This window comes from Hyaloscypha bicolor, assembly GCF_002865645.1.
Source record: "Hyaloscypha bicolor E unplaced genomic scaffold K444scaffold_189, whole genome shotgun sequence".
Lineage (NCBI taxonomy): Eukaryota > Fungi > Ascomycota > Leotiomycetes > Helotiales > Hyaloscyphaceae > Hyaloscypha > Hyaloscypha bicolor.
In genome coordinates this window covers 1,393,606-1,416,072 of record NW_020194691.1, presented here as the reverse complement: position 1 = coordinate 1,416,072, position 22,467 = coordinate 1,393,606, and the positions used below count along the sequence as shown (strand labels likewise).

Below are 22,467 nucleotides of genomic sequence, written 5' to 3'. Positions count from 1 at the left end.
GCTTCAGAGCCTTTCGTAACGTAAAGTCGAAGAGCGTTACGTAAAGTACGTAAAGTGTAAAGTTTACCATCCCTACTGGCATTGCTCTGGATAGTTGATAAGATCGCAAACAGCATCTTGGGTAAATAACAATGCTGGGAAGAAGTGGGGGTCAGAATCAGAAGGGTTGTAATATTATACCCTTCCCTTGTATCTCAAATCCTTGCAAGCGGTTAGCGTTGGCAAATATCAGATGACATTTGCCACGATGCGAAGAGATGCAAGGTACACAGAAACTAATCTCGGGATTACCTCCAAAACTTTACTTTAACATCCTTGTATGTTCGATCATGGCTCGTGCTTACCCGAGCAGGTCTCTGAAATTCGCATGTCAGCAAAACTGGGGGGCACGAGTAAGTCAATTTTACCTCGTCATGTCTGGCTAGCACGAGATCGATCGCACCTCGTTATGTCTGGCGTTCGATCTGGAGAGAGAATTTCCCAAGGCGCGCTAAGCATTTTCAGTCCTGCGAGAAGTGAAGCATAGTTATATCCGAAGTTCGAAAATCAGATTCCACTGAGCCCAGGTCTCTGTCTTTCTCGACACATTGAAACAAATTTGCGATGCATCTTCTACTGGTAATCCTGACTCTGCTCGGAGCATGCGAAGCTCTCGTACCCCGTTCAATTGTACACAAACACGATCGGAGGGCAACAACAACAACTTCTGCACCTGCGGTGTATCAGACAGGAATTCCTTGTAACTGCAACAACTACTACGTAGTTTCGACCGGTGACTCTTGCGATGCTATTGTCACAGCATATAAGAATGCATTCACTCTTGCACAATTGTAAGTCTCCGTTCTGCTGTTCTGCTTGAATGCTAACATTGTAGCTATGCATGGAACCCAGCAGTCGGAAGTACTTGTCTAAATCTTTGGCTTGGCTATAGTGTGTGTGTCGGTGTCGACGCCACAGTGACAAAATGCACCACAACTTCGGCAGCACCAACTATTACGACTACGAGCAAGCCGATATCTACAACCTCTCCAACGACAACCACTACTCTCCAGCCTTACTCATACATCTCATCGACAGTAATCAACGCTCAGCCAACTGTCACAGAGCTGCAGCCTTTTGGAGTGCCGAGTCCCGTCCAGGCAGGAATTTACAGTGGCTGCGAAACATACTATCAAGCTGTGGCTGTATGTCTATCCCGAAGCCATTACAGCAAATTTATGACTGACAGCCAAAGGGTGACAATTGTACCTCGATCACAGACTACTTTTTCGGCTTCAATGAAGCCCAGTTCATCTCCTGGAATCCAGCTGTATTCTACGACTGCTCAAATCTTGTAATCGGCAACTACTACTGTGTTCAAGCTCAAGCATACCGACCTAGCCCAGCAGTTTTTTCTGGTCCTGGTCTCCCATCACCGCTCCCCAATTGCACCGTTTCCGACTGTACAGCTTGGTACAGAGCGACGGAAACCGACAATTGCACCAGTGTTCCCCAGACATTTGGCAACTTCTCACTCGTCGAATTCACCCAGTGGAACAGCATAAACCCGACCAATTGCACAGGCTTCGACACCGGCTACTTCTACTGCATAAATTGGCCTTGGTCTTCCAGCACGAATTTCAACAGCAGTAGTTTCAACGACACTGATTACAGCACATGGCGATTTCCTATCAACAGCTGCTACAACTCCACGGTCAATGTAACAACCACTGTACCAAGCACAACTACGAGCACAACCACGACAGCTGGTCCAACTTCCACTTGTGTTAAATCGTACACAGTAGTGGCTGGCGACTCATGCGCTGCTATTCAGGCCGCTTACAGCATTACTTTCGCACAGCTCTTGGCGTGGAATCCCAGCATCGGTTCAAATTGCGAGTATCTTGTCATTGGGAACACGTATTGTGTTTCTCAGTCCGCGGGAACGACTACCACGACATCTAGTCAGCCTACACAGACATCTTCATGCACAAAAAGCTATACCGTTGTCGCCGGTGATTCGTGTGCTGCCATCGAGGCCAGTTATAGCATCACTTTCGCACAGCTCCTGGCATGGAATCCTAGCATTGGTTCGAACTGCGAGTATCTAGCCATCGGAAACACTTACTGTGTTGCTCAGTCTGCAGGAACGACTATCACGACATCTAGTTAGCCTACACAGACATCTTCATGTACAAAAAGCTATACCGTTGTCGCCGGTGATTTATGTGCTGCTATCGATGCCACTTACAGCATTACTTTCGCATAGCTTTTGGCGTGGAATCCTAGCATTGGCTCAAACTGCGAATATCTGGCCATTGGAAACACCTACTGTGTGGCTCAGTCTTCTTGAACAACTACAACTATCATACAGATGCCTTGGAGGATACTTGTGCAGTTGTAGAGGCGAAGTTTGTTATGAGCGATGTGGACTTCAAGAGCTGGGATACTGTGTTGGATGCCGGGTGCACGAATTTATGGCTTGGAAGTGATTACTGTGTTGGTATATAAAATAACGTACTATAATTGTTATGAGGTTTAGAAGGCGCCTTGGTCACCGTACCAACGTTCTGAAAGAGACAAGCACATTCTCTTCCCAGAAACTGCTCAAAAATTTCAAATATGATTCTGCATAGGACGAAATCGTGAAATTCTAAGGTGGTGTAAGGAGCCGCCAGTCTGTCGTGTCTACAGGTCCATGTTTCCCTCATGTGTGCCATCCTGACAGCTGCATTTTTTGGAATGAGTCGTAATTCCGACCTGCTACCTACTCCTCCACCACCATCCTCCCGCGGCCTTCATTTCGCAAAGGCTGGTATTGTTATTGACAATCTTCTGTCTCACCGGGTATATTTTGAACCCTACTCCTGCATGTTTATCAGGGCTTGTGACCATTCTCTTAGGTTCAGGAAATGCGGTAAGACGTGACAGGGGTATCAACCTTGCCCATCATCCCCTTTACAGTAGGGTGCCATAAGTATTCGCACAGGGTCAGTGCTCATCAGCCAATCACTTCTCTTAGAAGTCTCAGTGTGAATTGTAGTTGGTTGAATACAGTGGGTCCGCACGGGCCATGTGCGAATACTTATGGCACCCTACTGTACTATGCCTAGTGCCCCTACGCGCACAGAAACACAGACGATCTTCTCCGATTCGCGCCATGTGTTGCGACGGAGATATACTCGGTACACTTGCAGGATTCGGGACTGACAAGTTCCATACGATATAACATTGTGGGGCCGGGAAAGCAAGGTACAAGCATTAGTGTGGCTCATCTCATCTGTAGCCTGTAGGGTAAGCGCTAGATTGTGTAACCGAGCGGCGTGTCCCGTCTGACCCTTGATGACTAGTCAGCATGACTAGCCGACAGTCCCGGACAGATAAAGCCTTACCTCCAAGAAATTACGAGCTCCGCCTCAAGCCATCAAAATGCGTGCTTGACGGACATCGATCATTCAACGCTCTTTCGATATGCGAGCATAGCCACATTGTCCTTGATCACCCGGCATCGCTTTTCTCGTATCTGGTGCCGACCAATTCTCCTACCATGCAACCTCACCCGCTTGCATTCTTGGTCGGGTTCACACCTCAGAGAAAGAAGAAGGGCGAGCCTTCGCCACCCAAGCCCCTCCCACCACGATCTCGTCGTCTGACCGTGGGCGAAATCCCATCTTTGGAGGTGGTGCCGCACCCACCAGAGGATCAAAATGCCTCCTACCTATCACGTCTCGCCAATCGCTTCAACTTCAACTTCACCAAGCCTGAACCCTCCAGCGACCCTCTGCCCCCACCCACAATAGCACATCCCCAGGAAGTGTCCCCGATATTTCTTCTTCCCACCGAGCTACGCCTCCAGATATACACTCTCGTCCTTGGCAATCGCAACATCCACCTCGGTCTCGAGACGGAGGATGATAATCGTCATTCACCATACCTACGGCACTATCACTGCAAATACGGACGGCAAGATCTGTTCATAGATCCATGGCATAATTGTTGGTCCCCCCGAGGCGGCAGACCCAAAGATCCTGTACAGAAGATCCTGAGTCTGCTCTTGACATGCCGACTGGTATATTCTGAGGCAATCGACCTGCTGTATTCGGCAAACACCTTTCAGTTGGAGAACTTGCATCTTGTCAAGCATCTTCATACGCTAGTCCTACCGCAAAGGTTACAAGCCATGCAGCGTCTGGTGCTCATCTTACGTTTCGACAGATTTCCACTCGCACCGAACGAGATGGAAGACAATGAGCTGTCACAAGCGATGGTTTGGAAGACATTGTCGGAACTGAAGGGATTACGGGAAGTACATTTGCATTTACAGGCAGCCGAGACGGATGATCGCATGTGGAGAGACGATGGTAGTTGCAGAGAAGCATTGAGAACTCAGATAAGGCCACTGGTAGAGAGGCTAGATGTTTTTAGGGTATGGTTGCCAGTCATGAAGATCTTGACATGGGAAGGCATGGAAAGAGATTCCTTTGCGGTGTGGCCGTCTCAATAAAGTTGCGAATGACAGCCGATATGAACACACTCGCCCCACGATAGTCTGACAAGAAGTGAACGAGAGATTGTGAACAAACAATGCGCTAAAGGCTAGGAGTACTAGATATGTCATATATAGACACTATCTAGACACGATTCGATACACACTAATGGTCATGGGCCGCTTCTCCGGGCATATTACCCATCAGTGCCTTCACAACCATTCCCTTCTGCTCCTCCGATAAGCTCGTACCTTCAGGAAAGAAAGTTGAGTTGAAGACCGGTCCCCACATCGCCATATCTGCCTCTTTTCCGCCATCGCTGCTTTCTTCGTCAAAAAATGCAGCGAGAGACCCCAACTCCTCCTTCTCCACAGCGGTCAGAGCACGTTTTGCCTTTGAAGAACTCGAAGCTCCTGTGACTTTGCCATTTTCGTCGATAGATCCTCCGGCTCCGATCACACGAACACCTGTTTTGTGTCAATCTTCGTAAGTGGAATTTGAAAAATTATGAACTTACCCGAAGCGAAGAGTCCATAGGAATCAGCGTTGTTCATTGGCTTTCCGTTGTTCGGGCCACCGTTGTCGGGTAAATTCGTTGAGATCTTCCTACAGTTTTTCCATCCTGAATCATTTAGCGGCACTCTATGAAGCTCAGTGAAACTTCTCTGCTCACCATATGCGACGTTACTAAATGCCACTCCTGAGCCAGCGTTGACATCGACCGGGGAGTCAAATGTTTTGCCTCCATGTCTCGTATGAGTGAGCTGACGAGTGACGACAAGATTAGTTCTTGAACACGTGTAAAGGTAGATTTGAAGATGCTGTATACCTCGTGTACTACAACTTTATCGAAGAGTGAGAGCAAGTCTATGGGTGTGAATGGCCAGACCTTGGCGGAAATCTGCGCAATGGGACGACCTAGTAACCCCACCAGCTTCTGCCGCCATGTTCCGCAGTTCGGAAACTTCAGTCCTTGAACGTAAGACTGTTCTCCAAGCTCAGCATCAAGGAATCATGTAGGAGGGGAAAGACATACCAGGAACCATGGACAAAGTGTAATCTGGGATGGTTTGGTTGCATCATCGCTGACCCACGTGTAAGCCAGAGCGCCGATACAGATTTTTCTTGGATCCTCTTCATCATCGTCCACGAACTCGACAATACTCGTGTCTTTGATACGAGCATTGCCGTCCTGATCTGTGATGTCCCTGTATCTTTCCGACGAGCAGTAAAAGACCTTGTGTTGAATTAGTTTGAGTCGATTAAAGTGTATCCGATGATCCTCACCACGTCGCCTGCAACAGCTCTGGTCGCACCTGAGGGTCCACGAAGGTCTGCCGCCGAATCCGCCATGCTCGAAATACCTCGAGGAAACTGAAAATTGCTACCATCAGCTCTGTACTGGAAGTAGTCTACGCGCGCCTTGTTTCTCGGACAAGTTCCACCGAAGCGACCTTCAACATTGTGTAATTAGCTTGTCAGAACTGGACTTCATCATGACCGAGACATAGCGTACATAAGATTGCTTCTTGAGGTGTAGGATAAAAGGATGGATCAGCGGTTGGAGCCCACAGGTGGTCCATCAAAGTCTGAACTTCTTGTCTAATCGGCCCACGGAGCTCGGTGACAACATTCGTGGCCATATCAAAGGCACAGGTGAGCTTCTCGGCGAGAAATGCTTGGGCGACAAGATTGCAAGATGTTGTATCAATGACATAGGCGGTAGTTGTAGCGGTCAGGCAAAGAGCCGACAGAAAGTGAGTGGAATACATAATTGAAGCAAGTCCGCGTGTGCTCTCCGAACAGGAAGACCTTCGACAGGAAACTTTCTGCGGGTGAGGCAAGTATTTTGCCTTGTGAAACCCTCACTTGAGGCGATGTTTGGAAAACTATACGTGCACTCTCTCACACGCCACTAGACTTGTGATCTCAACGGCTAACCCCGAAGCTTTTTCGGCGACATACTCTGCTAAGGACGGAACAAGGATGGTAAACAAGGATGAACTCACATGAGCAGCAATTCATAAGCTCAGAAGGAAGGCAAGGATCACGGAACCAGAGAAATTGCAACACGGAGATGACTGACGTGAGATGAGGCAGATCATCAACCGATATTGTTTTTTGTCCGACGCACGAAATCCTTGTACGCCTTGGCATGGCCCCCACGCGGTCCGCTTACCTGACATAAGCGCTAAACCCTGAACTCCTGGTACCTGCATGCGGTTAATTTAGACTTCAACACGCTCCGACGACACTACTCTCTGACATGCGTAAAATCATTTCCTTTACATTATTCCATACCGGCCTTTCCAACCATCCCTGTTGCCCATATCGTTAGCTGTTGTGATATGAGAGCTCTCACCAAGGGGCTATGATACCACCCATGATATCCTTCTCTCGGACGGCCGAGGGACTTTTTCACTCGCAACGAAGATGGTGACGAAATATTACCCTCCATTCTCATAATCTATACTTTTTGCAGTTTTCTCTCAAGAACTTCAAGTTCTGGGGAAACATCATACAACACCCGCCAATATGATCTTTCAACGACATTTGTCGTCACTAGTTGCGACTTGCCTCTTGCTGCGACCTGTTCTCGGAGCCGGCGTGGCTACTTTCACTCTGGAGGAAGCCTCGTCCGTTACTCTGGTACCTCGAGACCTTCCTACAGATGTACCGCCTGGATCCATCACCTCTATTCCTGCGAATGGCATTGATATTTATCTGTCAGAGACTACTCAGAAAGCTGTTCAAGATGCAATCTCTGGAAGTTGTGGTACGACTGGCAGCCTACAATGTCAAACAGCCATACAGGCAGCGCTCAATACACAGAGTCTTCAAGCTGGACAATTGCAGCCACGTTTTGCTGGCCTGATTGTTGCTGGGCTAGCTGCTATCGTTGCAATCGTCATAGAGCATTACCGACTGAGCAACACTGCGGTCCCTTCCGCGATCCATCTTTCACCTGCACAGCTCAGTCAGGCTTCGAACATTGCAAGTGCTACAAGCGTGGTAGCAGTAGGTGGCTCCCAAACGACAACTTTCACCCTCCCACCGTCCCCAACGACGGTCACGTAAGTCATCACCCTATGCAGCTGTGAGGCTTGGGACTGATGCAAAGCCTGTGCAGTGCAGTTCCCACAATCAGCATCAATCCTAGCAGTGGAGATCTACACATCAGTCTTACTGATAGTCAAGCTCAATCGTTCATGACGATCATGGGCCTCCCGGGGACTTGCTCGAGCAGCCAATCGCCAGTGGGTATTGGCAGTACAAAGCGAGCCATCACAACCACATCAACCTGCCTCAGTCTCCACGCAAACGCGCTGATGTACAACTCTTTCTCCGGTAAGATCTCCAGCAGCATTAAAGTCAGAAGCTGATTCAAAGACTAGGCCTTGCTTCGGCTATTAGCTTGATGTTCCGGTCAGCGAGTCCTCCGAATCCGTTTCCAGGCTTCAGAAACGCCGCTGTTCAAGCAGAACAGACGGAATTTCTAGCCCAATGGGCGGTAGGTAATTTCCAGTCGGAATTGACAGTTCCTGAGCTAAATTCGCCTTATAGCTTGCTGCACCTGCATTTGGGGTCACTGTGGACCTTATGACAGCCATCGCAGGTGTCGCGTTCGCCCTCTCATATATCTGGTGGGTTTACTTCCTCATCCCTGTCCAGTGACTAACGCAGCGGTCTAGGACGTCTCTGAGCGTCGCTCTTAGTGTAGATAATACCATCTCAGGTTCATTAACAAAAACTACCACAGGGGACTGCCCTTCGCAAGAGGGTGACCCGGACAACACAAATCTGGTGTGCTCGCTGCCCTCCTGTTCAGGTAAGATGGTGGATAGCAAGCAAATTTGATACATGCTGATACACTTACTCAAGGCACATCGGACACGAAGCTTTGCACCGTCGATCCGTGGATAGACTGCACTTGCATGAATCCGCAGAAATCTAATCTCGAATACTATGACCTCGTCATGTTTGCGGACCAACCCGACGCACTCACGCAGTTCCTTGCTGGTCCACCACCAGATCCACCGAGCCCTTTGTTCTGCGTTTCGTCTAAACCGCCACTTGCTCCGGCATACTTAACGCCAAAATTGGGGTACGACACATATCCAGACTTCTGCAAAGGGATATCGCCCGGCGATACGTGGAATATCAACAGCACCTTCTTTCCTGATACCCCCGAGCACTTCGCTTTGCTCATTAACGGGAATATGGCATCTTCTAAATGGTCTTCCGACTTATGCAATCAAGCTTTCAAGTCCATCTTGGACAATTGCGACGGTAATGATCCTGTATGTTTACCTTGCATGTCTGAGAGGCCCTTGCTAACTTACGTAGTCCAACCCGTATGTGTGTAGTCTACCCCCAGTCAATGTAACCCTAACATTCGCAGCATGAACTACAAGTTTGGTGGCACATACACAACCCAAGGTCTTGAATTCAGAATTCAGCCAATATTTGATAATCGCGCCGTCCCGCTGCCTACAGCACCATCTTGGTCTTGTACAAGCAGCTACCATGGCTTCTATGACAATTTCGGTATCTTAGGTACGTAATGAGAGACATATGTACGTACTGCATTTCTAACATGTTCAGGCGTGGGATGGGCATCATCCGATTTTGGCAAAAACGCATTTTTCGGGGCCATAGCCAGCTGTATCGGGTCTAAGCCATCTGACTGGACTTTCGAGTACTTCCTTTATGATGGCACCCCGGACCAGCATTTCGGCTTCGAGTGGATTGCAAGTTTCCACACGCCAATCTGGGTTAACGCGCGCTGTTTCGACAACTGTAAGGTAGGGTCGAATGGAGGTGGACCAGCTTGGGGTGACAGTTGCCCAGGGTGTGGTGGAGACGGCTAAAAAGGAACGTGGGAGCATTTGAGTGTCATCGCGGACAATTCTGAAATTATCATTAGTTACGAGTGGAGGATGTTCAATCCATGTTGTTCTACTAACCCAGGGATAATCAAAGTTAGAGAGTGACGAAATATACCAACCATCTCTATACTATATAGAGGCTTAGGGCTATCATTATTTCATATAGGTATATACTGCTTATCCCACCAAAAAAAATGCGGCCGTATAGCATATATCTGGGAAAAACTTAGGGTAAGGGGCATGCTTTATAGCGCCCTTAATTTAAGAGCTATAAAGTTAATTATTTTTTTAATAAAACTATTATATTTAGGGCTTTTAAATACTATATTTATTTATATTCTAATATTAAAATTTAAGAAACTATAATTAATATAGAATAGGGATTATTTTTTAATATAATTGTCTATATATATATTATATAACTAAGTATATATTATATAATTAAATATATATTATATAATTGAATATATATTATATAATTAAATATATATTATATAATTAAATATATATTATATAATTAAATATATTAAAGATATATAATAATTAATTATAAGATATAATAATCTTTAGAAATAATATTTATATTTATAAGATAAAAATAGATAAATATTTCTTCTAAAAAAAGCTCTAAAATATATAATAATTTAGTTGTTTTTAATACCAGATAATTAACTCATAGTTAGCTATACTAGTAATATATACTAGATATAATTAATATAGTACAAAAGGTAATAGTTCATTTTTATTATTAGCTAGTCTAGCCATTTAATAAAAAGCTTATTTCGCCTATATAGTACGTATTTTGATATATTTATTGAATTATAGATTTGTATTAAAAGTAATTCCTAGCCACGTAATAATTTCTTGAGGTTTGATTTTATTGCCGTCTAATAGTATTAATATTATCTTTCTGGCCATACTACTTTTTAACTAGTAAATTAGTTCCGTTTTGGCTAAATCAAATTAAATACAGTTTTCTTTATTTAATTAAAAAAGGTCTTTTACTACTTACTCTAATAGTCGAATATTCTTAGTATAACTAGTTAATTTAGCTGTTATTAATATATTATTAATATACGAAAAGTAAATAACCCATTTTGACCTTAATAGTTTTCTTATATATATTAAAAACAATATTAATAATATGAGGCTTCCTTATAGTATTTCAGTAATAATTTCAGTGAATTCTTTAATTTGACTATTAAATACTAGTTAAAGTAGTCGATTTGTTATAAATAAATATATCTATATAATTAGACTAATTAATAGTTATAATTCTATTAATATTAATATTAGTTAATTCTTTATTATATAGTCAAATACTTCTTTAATATTAATAAATAATATTAATAATTTAAGCTCTTTATTTCGATTTGTTTTAATTTTATTAATTAATAATAGTATAATATTAATAGCTGACTTTTTAAGTTTATTACCTATTTGTAACAAATCTAATAAACTAGTAGTTTCGGCTTAATAGCTTAATCTTTTAGCTAATATTCTTTTGCTTATTTTGCCTAAATAGTTTAATAGTATAATAACTCTATAACTTTTTAAAAATAAATAATTCACTTTATTTAACTTCTTTAATATAGTACTAGTTACTTGTTTCTAATAAATAGAATAAATTCCTATATATATTAAAGCTATATATAAGTTATAAAATTCAATTGAAATAGCTTTATATATATGTAATATAATTATTTAATTAATTACATCTGGCCCTGGTATAGTACCCTTAATTTTAGTTAAATATACTTTATTTAATTTACTTTTAATTAACTTGTTTTATATCTAGCTACTTAATAATTTATATTAATTATAGTTTAATAAATTTAATATTAATAGTATTAAAAACAATATTATATAAAATACGTCTGATTTTTCTTGAAATGTTTTATTATATTATTATTCGTTTATTAATATTCTTATTAATAAGATTCGTTTAATTCATTTATTCTTTATATATTAAAGTATTTTAAATATTGACTTTAAATTCTCCTTTTCTAAGAATTAATTCCAATATATATATTTAGCTCGCTTAATTTTCAAAAAATACGTGTTTTTTGCCTTTAAATACTCTTGAATTATTTCTTGACTATTATAATTATAATTGAATGCTTTTCTTTACTTTTATATTATTTCTTTCTATAGTACTAATAATTCACTATTCTATTATAGTTTTATAGTTATACCTGAATTTAAAGTCGATATTGTCTCTTTTACTACTAGTTAAATTTTATAAATGAATTCTTTTATGAGTTTATTTAGTTCTACTATTAATTTACTATCTAGTTATACTAGTTATTTAACTTCTAGTTATAGTATTATAATTTCAATTAAATATTTTGAACTGCATTTATATTCAACTATTAAAAAGCTTTCTTTTAACCTTTATTAAAATATAGGCCAATTAGCTTTATTAATATTAAATCTTAATTAAATTAGTAAATTATTTATTGTATTATTTCGCTTTTTAATTCCTAGTATAATAAATAATATTCTTAAATAATCTAATCTAATGTTTTTAATTAATTACTAATTATTTACCTTATTAACTAAATTGTTTATAGTAAATATTAAATTGGGCTAATAAAACGTTCCTATATTAATATTGTCTTTATTAGATTCGTTTAATAATAACAAATTATAACTATTAATTTATTAAGTAAATTCTTCTATTCCTGAGGTTTTAAGATTAAAAGAGTTCTACTAATAATAATACAAATTAAAGTTACCTAATAATATTAAATTGTTTTTAAGGTAAAAGTTTGCTTTTAATATTCTATTAATAGTTTTACTCTTTTGTTTTAATTAGTTATCTTTATTATATATATTAATAATTTCTAGTTTTTATTTATCTTAAATAATATTAATAATAATATAGTCTGGATTAACTAATAATTTTATTAATATTATTACTAGTAATAAATATACTTTTAATATATATATTAATATTCTTAATCTTAATCTATTTAATATTATATTCTTTAATAGGATTTAAGTAAATCCTTAATAAGCTATTAACTTTGGTTCGTTTATATTAATAATTATAGCTAGTTCTTAAATATATATTATATTAACCTTTAATTTAACTATAAGTTAAAAAGTACTTTCTATAATTTAATTACTTTAATTCAAATTTACTTATAGTATTCGTGAATTATTACAAATTATATATTAACTATTTTATGAATTATTATAGCCTTTAATCCAGTTAAATTAATTGAATTTATATTAAGAATAATATTATTTCTTTTTTAATTTATTTAAAGTTTATATTATTCTTCTTTATAAAACCTTAATTATTTTAACTAAAATTCACCTATATTACTTATAACTATATTATAATTCAAAAGATATATTAGCTAGTTATATAATATTTTATTTGCCTTTAAACTAGACATTTTTTATTAATTTTATAAAGTAATAATATTAATTTTCTTTTACCTAATTTAATATTTATATTATTCTTTTTTATAAGTTCTTTATTATTTTAATTAAGATTTACCTATAATATTAATAAATATATTATAAATTATAAACTTATTATTTTAAGAATTAATAATATTTTATAACCTTTAAATATAGCTATATAATTGTCTTTATAGTTTATATACTTTAATATAATATATATATACTTTTTGCTCTTTATTTTATAAATAAATTAATAGTATATTTATATAATATATTCTTTAGTATATATACTATATTTAAGTAAATTTTAATAATAGCTATTTAAATAGCCGAATCCTTAATATTTGCTATATTAAGTAGTTTTTAATATAGAGTAATACTTTTATATATATATACTAATTCTAGCTATATTTAATTAATTCTTTATAGCTTTATTAATATCTTTTTTACTTTTGAATATTATAACTATTAATCTAATATATTATAGTTCCGATTTATAATTAATTTAACTAGTAAGCTAATAAGAAATATCTATAACTTTAATATTATCCTTAATTATTTATATCTTTTATACTATATTAAATTTCATCTAATATAGCTTTTTTATAACTAATTATTAACTCTTATATTAACTGTTTTTTAAATAGAAATCTAGTAGAATATTTATTAGTAGTTATTAATATTAGGTTCTTTTCTAGTAACTTTATAACTAGATTAATAACTAGTTCTTTAATTCTACCTTTAATAAAGATATTATTTATTATATTTTATAGTTCCTTACTTGAATAATTATTGTTTTTAATTTTAATAAATATTAGTTATTTAGATATATTTTTAGCTTTTAATTTAATTATAAGTGAATTAGTTATTTTTGATTTAATTATAGTTTATTCTTGAATTTAAGGATTTAATAATATAATAATATATATTAGTTCGTTTCTATTAATTAAATTCACTTAAGTTATTAATTAATAAGCCTTTAACTAAATTGGTTTAGTTATTAATTATAAAGCTTTAGTTAAGTTTTTAATTATTTGAGTTAATATTTCTATATTAGCTACTTATAATAATATGATTTTAGCTAGTTTAGTAAATTTGCCTTCTTTTATATATTCTTAAAATAGTTTTAATAAATCGAGTAGTCAAGTTTATTCTTTATTAGTTAGTATTATTATACTAGTTTCAAGTATTAATTCTTTAGCTTTTAATAGAATAGTTTTAGTTATATATATAGTACTTATTATAAATAGTCTTGTTTTAACTATTTGAATTAAAGTTAATAATATTAATCTTTTATAATTTATTATATAATATTATAAAAACTCTATTAATAAATAAATGAAATCTATAATAAGTAAATCGAGGTCAAATAATAGCCTAGTAGCTATATAACTATTAATAATATATTTATTAGATATATTATTATTTATATTAATACTCAAATTATTTATATTAATATTAATTAATTATATAATTAATAATTATTAGTTTGGTTTATTTATTACTATTTGAGTTATATTTATTATAATATAGTTTAATAATATATTAATAGTAATTATAGCTATATTTATATATTTAATTTACTATTTACTTATAGCTATATATATTCTTAGGTTCTAGTTATTAATAAATTCATATTCTTAATTAAGAATAAGAAATACTAGCCCTATTTTATTTGCCCTATTATATCTATTATTATAGTACTATATAAGGAACTATAAAAGGTTCTAAATAAAGTATATTAATTATTTTATTTAATACCTAGAAGCTAGTAATAGATCCGGGTAAATATTAAAAAAGGTATATTTAAATAATAAATATATAAAAATTAACTTTAAAGTAATAATATTTAAAAAAAAATTAAAAAAAAAGTTATAATTTATATAAAAATAAGTTATATAAAAACTTTAAAAAAAAATTAAAAAAAATAAAAAGATAAATATTATTAAAAGAAAAAGAGCTTTTAATTTTATTTTTTAAAAATAAATAATTAATAAATTAATAAATAAAGATATATTTATATTATTTCTTATCTTAATAATTCTTTTTATATAAAGATTTAAAATAATTATTAAACTTTAAAAAGTTTTATAATTTTAATAATTTATAATAATAAAAAAATATAAATAAGTTATTAAAGAAAAAAAAGTTATATAAAAAACTTTATAATAAGTTTTTAAAAGTTTGAAATAATTATATAACTTTTTAAAAAAGATATTATAAAATATATTAAATATTAATATTTTTTTATTTATAAAATAACTTTTAATATTATTTTTTAAACTTTAAAAAGTTTAAATTAATATTAAATTAAAAGTTTTTTTTAAAAAAAAAACTTTAATAATTATTATTTAAATTAATATTATATTAATAAATAAATAAAAAAATAAATATATTATTTTTAAAATTTTTAAATATTTTATTTAATTAAAAAAGTTTAAAATTATAACTTTTTTAAATATTAAAATTGAAATTAATTATTTATTATATAATATAATATTTAAAATAAAGATTATTTATTAACTTAATATAAATATTAATATATAACTTTAAAAAAATAGTTAAAGATATATATTTATTTATATATATTAAATAATTTTTAATTATTTTAATAAGTTTATAAAAATATAAATAACTAGTTTAAATAATATTAATAAATTATAAATAATTTATATAAAGGTTATAAATAAGCTTATAATAAAAGTAAAAAAGACTTGAAATTTATAAATAAAGTTTTAAAAAATAATTATAAAAAAGTAAAAATTAATATTTTAAATAAATAAAATATTAATAAAGTTAAAATTTTAAAATATAAATTTTTATTATTATTATTAAAAAAGATATTTATAAATCTTTTTAACTTAATATTTATATTTTTAAACTTATTATATATTTTATAATTATTTTTTTAAACTTTTGTTTTTAATATAAATTCTTTTTATTTTATAATAAGTATAACTTTAAATATTTCTTTTAATAATTTAAAAAGATAAATTATTTTATTTTATATTACTTTTGTTTTTCTTATAATATTTTAAAATATTAATATAAAATTAAAAAGAAAAAATATATTAAAAGATTTTTTTATAAAGTTTTTATTATAAAAGTTTATTTTATATAATTATTAAATTTTTAAAATAAAAAAAGGTTTTTTTTTTAAAAAAAATATAATAATAACTTTTATATTTTATTAATTATAACTTATTTATAAGTTTAATAAATTATTTATAATAAGAAAAAAAGATTTATATATTATAAATTAATAAATAATATTTTTATTAAAATAAAAAAAAATAAAAAAAAAATATTATATATAAAAGAAAGATTAATAAAATTTAATTAATAAACTTTAAAAATAAAAAGAATAAATATTTAAAAGATTATAAAGATTAATATAAATATTTTTAAATTTATAAAACTTTATAAAAGTTTAAGAAATTAATTATTATATAATTTTAAAGAAATTTTATTAAAAAAAAACAAAATATACTTAATATATAGAAAAGAGGAATACTAATTAATTTATTATATAAAAGAAGAAAAAGAAAAGATAATTAAAGTATTTATTATTAAAATTAAAAGAATCCCTAATAATAATAAAAATAAAAATAAAGCTTAAGGAAATAAAAATAATATTAAGAATACGAAAAATATAAATAAAAGAAAAAAAGACAATAATAGTTTATATAATAAAAAATATATATTTATAAAAGCCGGCGAAATTAATAGCTAATAAATAATTAATATATTATAAAACTAATTATATAAATATATAATTACTAAAATAGACCCTTTTAATTATATAATTATAATAGAAGATCCCGAGTTTAAAATATTTATATTTAAAGATTACTATATCTTAAAAATGTTTTAAGGCATTATATTAAATAATAGAACTTTAAGAGTATTTATTATAAGAGAACTTTAATTCCGAGTATTTTAAAAGCTTAATTCCTAAATAAAATTTAATTATATAAAAGTAAGAGAATAAATAATTAAGTTTAAGAAAAGTAAAGCGACTTTATTAGGAATAATAGAAGTTAATATACTATTTAATAGGATTAACTTTTATATTTTATTTATAAAGATATTTTTTCTCTTATATTTTTAAGATATAGATTATATAAAAATAAAACTTAATAATTTAAGAAATACTTTAATCCAAAAAAATAGAGTTATTTTAATTATATAAAAATAAGAATATCCTTTTATACTACTTAATAAATATAATAAGTCTATAATATACTACTATTTAATAAAAGTAGAACTCTAGTAGCTATACTAAAGGTTTAAATATCTATTTATATAAAAGCTAACTCGAGTTTTAGAAAAGGCAAGATATAATAATATTAATTATTATATAATTAAAAAACTAATAAAATTCTATAAATAATATTAGCTCTATTTACTAGTATTAAGGCAATTTAAGTTTACTTTAAAGAAAAATTACGAATTCAATTATATAATTATTATTAATATTATATAGATTAATAATAAAATAGTATTTTATATAATTAATAAAGCTATAGTATTCTCTATAATATTATTTTTAAAGAATATATTAATAAGAATTATATAAAATATTATATAAAAGTACTAGATTAATATTTACCTTAAACCTCTAAATATTATTATATATAATATAAGAATAAACTTTATAATAATAGAATTTTAGTAAAATATATAAGTAATAGAAATAGCTATAAAAGAAATACTAACTAAAGCCTATAATAGTATAAAAAAAGTAGAGAGATATTATATATTTTTATAAAGAATATATAATATTATATAAGAAGACTTTAAAGATAAAGGCCTTTTAAAAAACGAAATACTATAAATAGTAATAAAGGCTATAAATAATATAAGTAGACTAGATAGCCTTATTCTAATTCTATTTAACGGAACTATTTATACTATATAATTCCTAAATAGCTTATCTAACTTCCAGGCTATAATTATAAAGCTATTTCTTTAAAAAGAAAAGAAAAAAGAAGTATAAAAGAAGCTACTTTATATAAATATAGAGCTCGAGCCTCGAAGATTAAAACTAGTTATAGAAATCCTTATATAATTAAAGTTATATAAAGAGTTTAAGCTTTAATAATTAAAGCTAGTTATTAAAATTCCTATATAAAGACAAAATAATATAAATAAAGAAACCTTCTTTATATAAAAAGAAGAAAATAATTAGGACTTTATAATTAAGCTATAAAAAAAAAAGATTATAACTCTAAAATACCTCTTTAAGCTATTAAAGTATATAGAGATAGATAATCTTATTATATAAGATACTTTTATATTCGAGAAATATAACTTAAATAAGTATTAAAAAAGAATTTTTAAGTCCCGGCTTATAAATAAAGTAAAAGGGAAAATAACTAATATACTATATAAAAAGTTAAGGCTAGTTATATAAATATATAATAATATAGGAAAGAAGGAAATCCTAATTTAATCTCTAATAATCTAATAATTATCTTAATAAATACTACTTATAATTATAGTATTACTTATAAAGATATATATTTATATAATTCTTTAAGATATTATTTAAGTATATATTTAATTAAAAACGAAACTGAATTATATAATTATTTACCGACTTTTAAAAGTAATAGAAGAGAACTATTTTCTAAAGATAATTATAATTATCCTTTTACTATTATATAGGGTCCTAGAAGCAGGGATATATTAATAAATAATATATTACTAGTATTATAAAAAGAAACTTTATATAATAACTTTATTATATAATTTATATTTCCTTATTATAACTTTAAAAGACGCATTTAAGATTATAGGTATATAAATAAATAATATACTTATCTTTAAGGATAAGGTATTTATATAAAAAGAAAATAAAGAGCTGAAAAAAGTAAATAATAAAAGTAATGTAACGGCGCTGGCTAGGGTTATAAGGGGGGTGGCTGTTACATGACTGGTTTCACCTAACCAGCAAAGGATTCTGCGATTTTTGGACACACGAAGTCTGTCAAGAATAGCCGTAGGTTAACCCCACTGGCCTCTTTTCCATCATCGTTCCGAAATTTCTATTTACTACTCGTTAGAATCATAAAGTTGCACAGATGGGCAATTTACTGTGTTTGGATCCGACAAGATAGCCTTTGTCACCCCTTTCTCCTTTCCAGCGCGCCACACTAAGAACCTGGCATATCCTCCAGGAGTGTGTTCATAATCGATATCGATGCCGACCACAGTTCGGGTCCTTTAGCTCTCGTACTCGCATTTCTCTGATTATATGTATCCTCAATATCTATGTATTCTAGTACTTTAGACAAATCTAAGAGTATTGCAAATTGACTATACATTTAAGTGCTCACATGGTCGGTTTCATGCACAAAACACAAAGGTTTGGACTGCCACTAAGAATGATGCCATTATTCCGCTACTCTGCCATCCTCGGAAGTCCGGAGATGCCCGCCACAAGATTTCTATATCTGTATATCGGAGTGTCCATGTGGCGGGAAAAGCTCTCCTGCTAGGGCTTTCTTCAATACCTTGCCCATTGCAGTCTTACGAAGCTCCCCCTTCCCCACAATCCGAAGATACGTTGGCAATTTATAGTCTGGAAGAATTGGGCTCAAATCTTTCCGGAGGTTCGCAAGTGTAAGAGACGTAGTGTTCTGTAAAGAATTAGCGATGTTACTCGAAAATAAGAGACGGGTTCAACAGGATAAAGACTCACCCCCGTCAAAACCACTGCCGCAGCAACTCTCTGACCCAATTCTCCGTTCTCAACACCTACAACCATGACTTCAGAAACGTAATCCAAGCCCAATATCTCTTTCTCGATATCTAATGTATATATTATATGGCCGCCAGACTTTATGACTAGAGATTGCATCAATATAATAGTCCTTTGGAAACGGAAACAACGTACTGTCCACGTCTGCGCGCCCTAAGATAAAATAATATTTTCCTTCGCGACGTGCGAGATCTCCAGTTTTAAAATAGCCGTACTTGTCGTGGGCGTTCGCAGTAGCTTCTGGATCAAATAGATATCTGGCACAATGATAGAAGGTAAGCGAAGGAACAATATCAGTACAGGTTTCAGTGCCTTACTTTGAGAACATGTTTGGACTTTTGATGAACACCTCACCCTTGTCACCGTCGGACAATTTCACGTCTACTCCAGGCACAATCTCACCTACTGAGCCCTTGAATTTGACTTAGCTGGCTTCGGGAATTTCTGACCGTGAAGTACTTTACCTCCGGCACGTCTGCGGCATGCAATGGAACCTTGAAAACAGCGCTAGATTCAGTTCCGCCATATCTTGTGAGTAGCATCCTACCGCCTCTTAGCTCTGTCCACTTCTGCTGCAATTGTTGTGCTAATGCGGAAGTCCCGCAGAGCATCCCTCTGAATTGATTGGCCGCTGCAATGTAGCCCTTGAGCTGCTCTGCGGGAAGACTGCTGATGTGCTTCTCAAAATACTCCATCATGGTATTATAGATGTTTGGCACTCCAGAGAAGAACGTGAGTCCACCCTCCCGCCAACGCTCCCAGAGTCGTCCAGCGTCGAAAGCTTCGGAACACTCAATTTGAAATTCAACACAACCGCCGGAGAGCAAAAACGGTAATAGAGCCAATCCAATGCCGGATGCATGGTTTATAGGCGTGATATGCAGGACCGTGTCGTTCTCACCCAGCTGATAGTTATCAGCTACGGCAAGAGCTGCGTTGTAAACAGCAGCTCGGCGTTTTACTACCCCTTTTGGCTGACCAGTGGTCCCGGACGTGAAGATAACAAAGGAAGAGCCATTGCTGTCTAGCTGGAGATCGGAGGAGATGATAATCTCACGCGGCAACAGTGGTGGTCTGTTTATATGTGGCCCTATATCGATGCAGCGGAAAGTTGAAGTAGAAGATATTGCGATGTATTCCTCCAATTCTCTTCCCAAGGCAGTACGGGTGGACGTCGTGAGGGTCGCAACCGAGCGACATCTTTTGACTCTATTGCGCAATTCTTCCAACGACAGGCTAGGAGCTTATAATTGGTTAATATTTATATGCATCATTGCGAACATCCACCAAACATGGAATTCAACTTACATAGGGGAACAACGACCGCACCAACAGCCATAATAGCAAAGAAAGCCACTGTGAATTCATATCCACCTTCTCCTAAAATAGTTACGAAAACTTCTTCACCCTTTCCCAGGTGCTCTAGTATTGAGTAGTCTAGCGATTTCTCAAGGTGATTCCGAAGGTGGAGCACGTCCGTTAGCAGTTGAATATAGCTCGCGGCGAACCCGGCAGTGGGATCTTTGATCGCGATTCTTTCGCTTTGATGAGCGAGCCTCAAAATCCGGCTGAAGAGAGGAGAGTTAGGCAAAACATTAAGTCCTTGATGTTTTGGAACAAAACAAGTTCGATCATCCCCATCAACCATTGTAGAAATAGACTCTGGTCCAGACATATCAGATGTTCTTCGGTTGTACTTCGAGGAAAAAGACTGTAGATAAAGTAGAGCAAGTGAGGATAAGGAGGATCAACGTTGTATTAAACGTGATAGAGATCGGAAGTCGTCTCAGGAATGGTACAATTTTATTGTCTCGAACAACGAAAATGGTGACGAGAATTGAGGACCCTGTAAATTCGAAGAGGCTATGCTTACTAAGTACGTGGTAATTGATGTTGCCTAGAGCTAGCTCGGTCGAGAAGTTCGCGACTTGTGCGCGAGTGATTCCGGGAAAGACTAAAACGACCCCCCGCCCCGGTGTCGATGGGGGCCACACTAACCGAAATCAGCGGGCGGTGGCAGGTGCCCGTCTACATTACTTTGTATGCACCAATGTATGCAGATCAATGTATATTGGCACCCAGTGCGCATATCGCATTCTCTGAATAGCACGCCGTCGTCGTCGTTTCCAAACAAATTTGGTTACATCGCAATTAGTCAAAAAAATAAGGGTCTTATAGGTATAGAGCAATGCTTATTTCTTCTTAACCTCTTATAAAACGGGTAAATATAAAGCGATACCTTCCAGGGTATTAATTTGGGGTATTAATTAGGGGTGTCGATTAGTAATATTATTGGTGGGGGGTCGTCCTAGTCTTTCCCGTGATTCCAGCCCTTTCAACCAGAGAATTGCTCTCCAGCTGGGTCTGATCAACCCACTTCCTTTCGCAAAAATGCCTCACTCATCTTTTCTGAGAACGCCCGACGCCGACGCCGACCTCTAGGTCCTTCGTGTGACGGCATTTGCCGACCAATCCCGTCCTAAAGGAAGGATCCTACAGGATCCTTCCCGATCATAGTTGACTGTACCGTGATGGCCCCGTGACAATACCTGGTGATGAACGGGCCATGCCGCTTCAATTACGTCCGAAGTCATCGGCTGAATATCGACCTTTTTTTTAACGCTCTTTTCGCTTTGCTTTTAGCGGCGTTCCCCCTTTCCAATGGCCGAATTATAAACCCGACACTCCGATTCAAAGCAATGCTCGGTTCTTCGTGCCCCCTCTGTTTCAGTCTTCTGCTCCGGCACTGATCATCTATTCTCGTGGATGTGAATGGAAAGAAGCTGGTGCCGAATTATACTGAGGACAGGTTGAGGTCAGAGCAAGGCTCGGGTGGCCTGGGCGCCAGGTAACAGATAGCCTGCCTGGAATTCCATTTGCATGTTTCATGGTCTGCAGCTCAGCCTCATTAAAAGCTCAGGCGGTTGGG

General features: G+C 34.2%; 4 protein-coding genes across 4 annotated transcripts; 2 read left to right on the top strand and 2 right to left on the bottom strand.

Moving 5' to 3' along the window:
- Positions 1 to 504: 504 nt before the first annotated feature.
- Positions 505 to 2,610, top strand: K444DRAFT_604901 (carbohydrate-binding module family 50 protein). The gene is made up of 3 exons (XM_024878831.1): positions 505 to 830; positions 875 to 1,184; positions 1,235 to 2,610. The coding sequence occupies exons 1-3, from the start codon at positions 604 to 606 to the stop codon at positions 2,150 to 2,152; spliced, it is 1,455 nt and encodes a 484-aa protein (XP_024726825.1). The 5' UTR covers positions 505 to 603; the 3' UTR covers positions 2,153 to 2,610.
- Positions 2,611 to 4,557: 1,947 nt separating this feature from the next.
- Positions 4,558 to 6,564, bottom strand: K444DRAFT_286152 (uncharacterized protein). Its single transcript, XM_024871619.1, has 7 exons — positions 5,983 to 6,564; positions 5,754 to 5,920; positions 5,503 to 5,703; positions 5,296 to 5,451; positions 5,140 to 5,230; positions 4,984 to 5,088; positions 4,558 to 4,933 (listed from the first exon to the last, which is right to left on the bottom strand). The coding sequence occupies exons 1-7, from the start codon at positions 6,236 to 6,238 to the stop codon at positions 4,632 to 4,634; spliced, it is 1,278 nt and encodes a 425-aa protein (XP_024726824.1). The 5' UTR covers positions 6,239 to 6,564; the 3' UTR covers positions 4,558 to 4,631.
- Positions 6,565 to 6,921: 357 nt separating this feature from the next.
- K444DRAFT_286129 (uncharacterized protein) lies at positions 6,922 to 8,177 on the top strand. The gene is made up of 4 exons (XM_024871618.1): positions 6,922 to 7,540; positions 7,597 to 7,814; positions 7,862 to 7,977; positions 8,031 to 8,177. Exons 1-4 carry the CDS (start codon positions 7,002 to 7,004, stop codon positions 8,139 to 8,141), a joined length of 984 nt encoding a protein of 327 aa, XP_024726823.1. The 5' UTR covers positions 6,922 to 7,001; the 3' UTR covers positions 8,142 to 8,177.
- A 10,835-nt stretch (positions 8,178 to 19,012) lies between these two features.
- K444DRAFT_622533 (putative AMP-binding enzyme) lies at positions 19,013 to 21,355 on the bottom strand. Its single transcript, XM_024882120.1, has 6 exons — positions 20,847 to 21,355; positions 20,003 to 20,781; positions 19,856 to 19,950; positions 19,674 to 19,795; positions 19,479 to 19,624; positions 19,013 to 19,416 (listed from the first exon to the last, which is right to left on the bottom strand). Exons 1-6 carry the CDS (start codon positions 21,211 to 21,213, stop codon positions 19,225 to 19,227), a joined length of 1,701 nt encoding a protein of 566 aa, XP_024726822.1. The 5' UTR covers positions 21,214 to 21,355; the 3' UTR covers positions 19,013 to 19,224.
- Between the last annotated feature and the right edge of the window lie 1,112 nt (positions 21,356 to 22,467).

Bases quoted from the DNA above. Each gene is read 5' to 3' on its own strand.
- K444DRAFT_604901 (XM_024878831.1), top strand. From the start codon at position 604: ATGCATCTTCTACTGGTAATCCTGACTCTGCTCGGAGCATGCGAAGCT. The intron at 831-874 runs GTAAGTCTCCGT...CTAACATTGTAG, and splicing joins GCATTCACTCTTGCACAATT to CTATGCATGGAACCCAGCAG. The intron at 1,185-1,234 runs GTATGTCTATCC...TGACAGCCAAAG, and splicing joins CATACTATCAAGCTGTGGCT to GGTGACAATTGTACCTCGAT.
- K444DRAFT_286152 (XM_024871619.1), bottom strand. From the start codon at position 6,238: ATGTATTCCACTCACTTTCTGTCGGCTCTTTGCCTGACCGCTACAACT. The intron at 5,452-5,502 runs GTATGTCTTTCC...CTTGGAGAACAG, and splicing joins CACTTTGTCCATGGTTCCTG to TCTTACGTTCAAGGACTGAA. The intron at 5,089-5,139 runs GTGAGCAGAGAA...TAAATGATTCAG, and splicing joins ATTTAGTAACGTCGCATATG to GATGGAAAAACTGTAGGAAG.
- K444DRAFT_286129 (XM_024871618.1), top strand. From the start codon at position 7,002: ATGATCTTTCAACGACATTTGTCGTCACTAGTTGCGACTTGCCTCTTG. The intron at 7,541-7,596 runs GTAAGTCATCAC...AAGCCTGTGCAG, and splicing joins CCGTCCCCAACGACGGTCAC to TGCAGTTCCCACAATCAGCA. The intron at 7,815-7,861 runs GTAAGATCTCCA...TTCAAAGACTAG, and splicing joins GATGTACAACTCTTTCTCCG to GCCTTGCTTCGGCTATTAGC.
- K444DRAFT_622533 (XM_024882120.1), bottom strand. From the start codon at position 21,213: ATGTCTGGACCAGAGTCTATTTCTACAATGGTTGATGGGGATGATCGA. The intron at 19,951-20,002 runs GTAAAGTACTTC...GTCAAATTCAAG, and splicing joins ATGCCGCAGACGTGCCGGAG to GGCTCAGTAGGTGAGATTGT. The intron at 19,625-19,673 runs GTACGTTGTTTC...TGCAATCTCTAG, and splicing joins AGGGCGCGCAGACGTGGACA to TCATAAAGTCTGGCGGCCAT.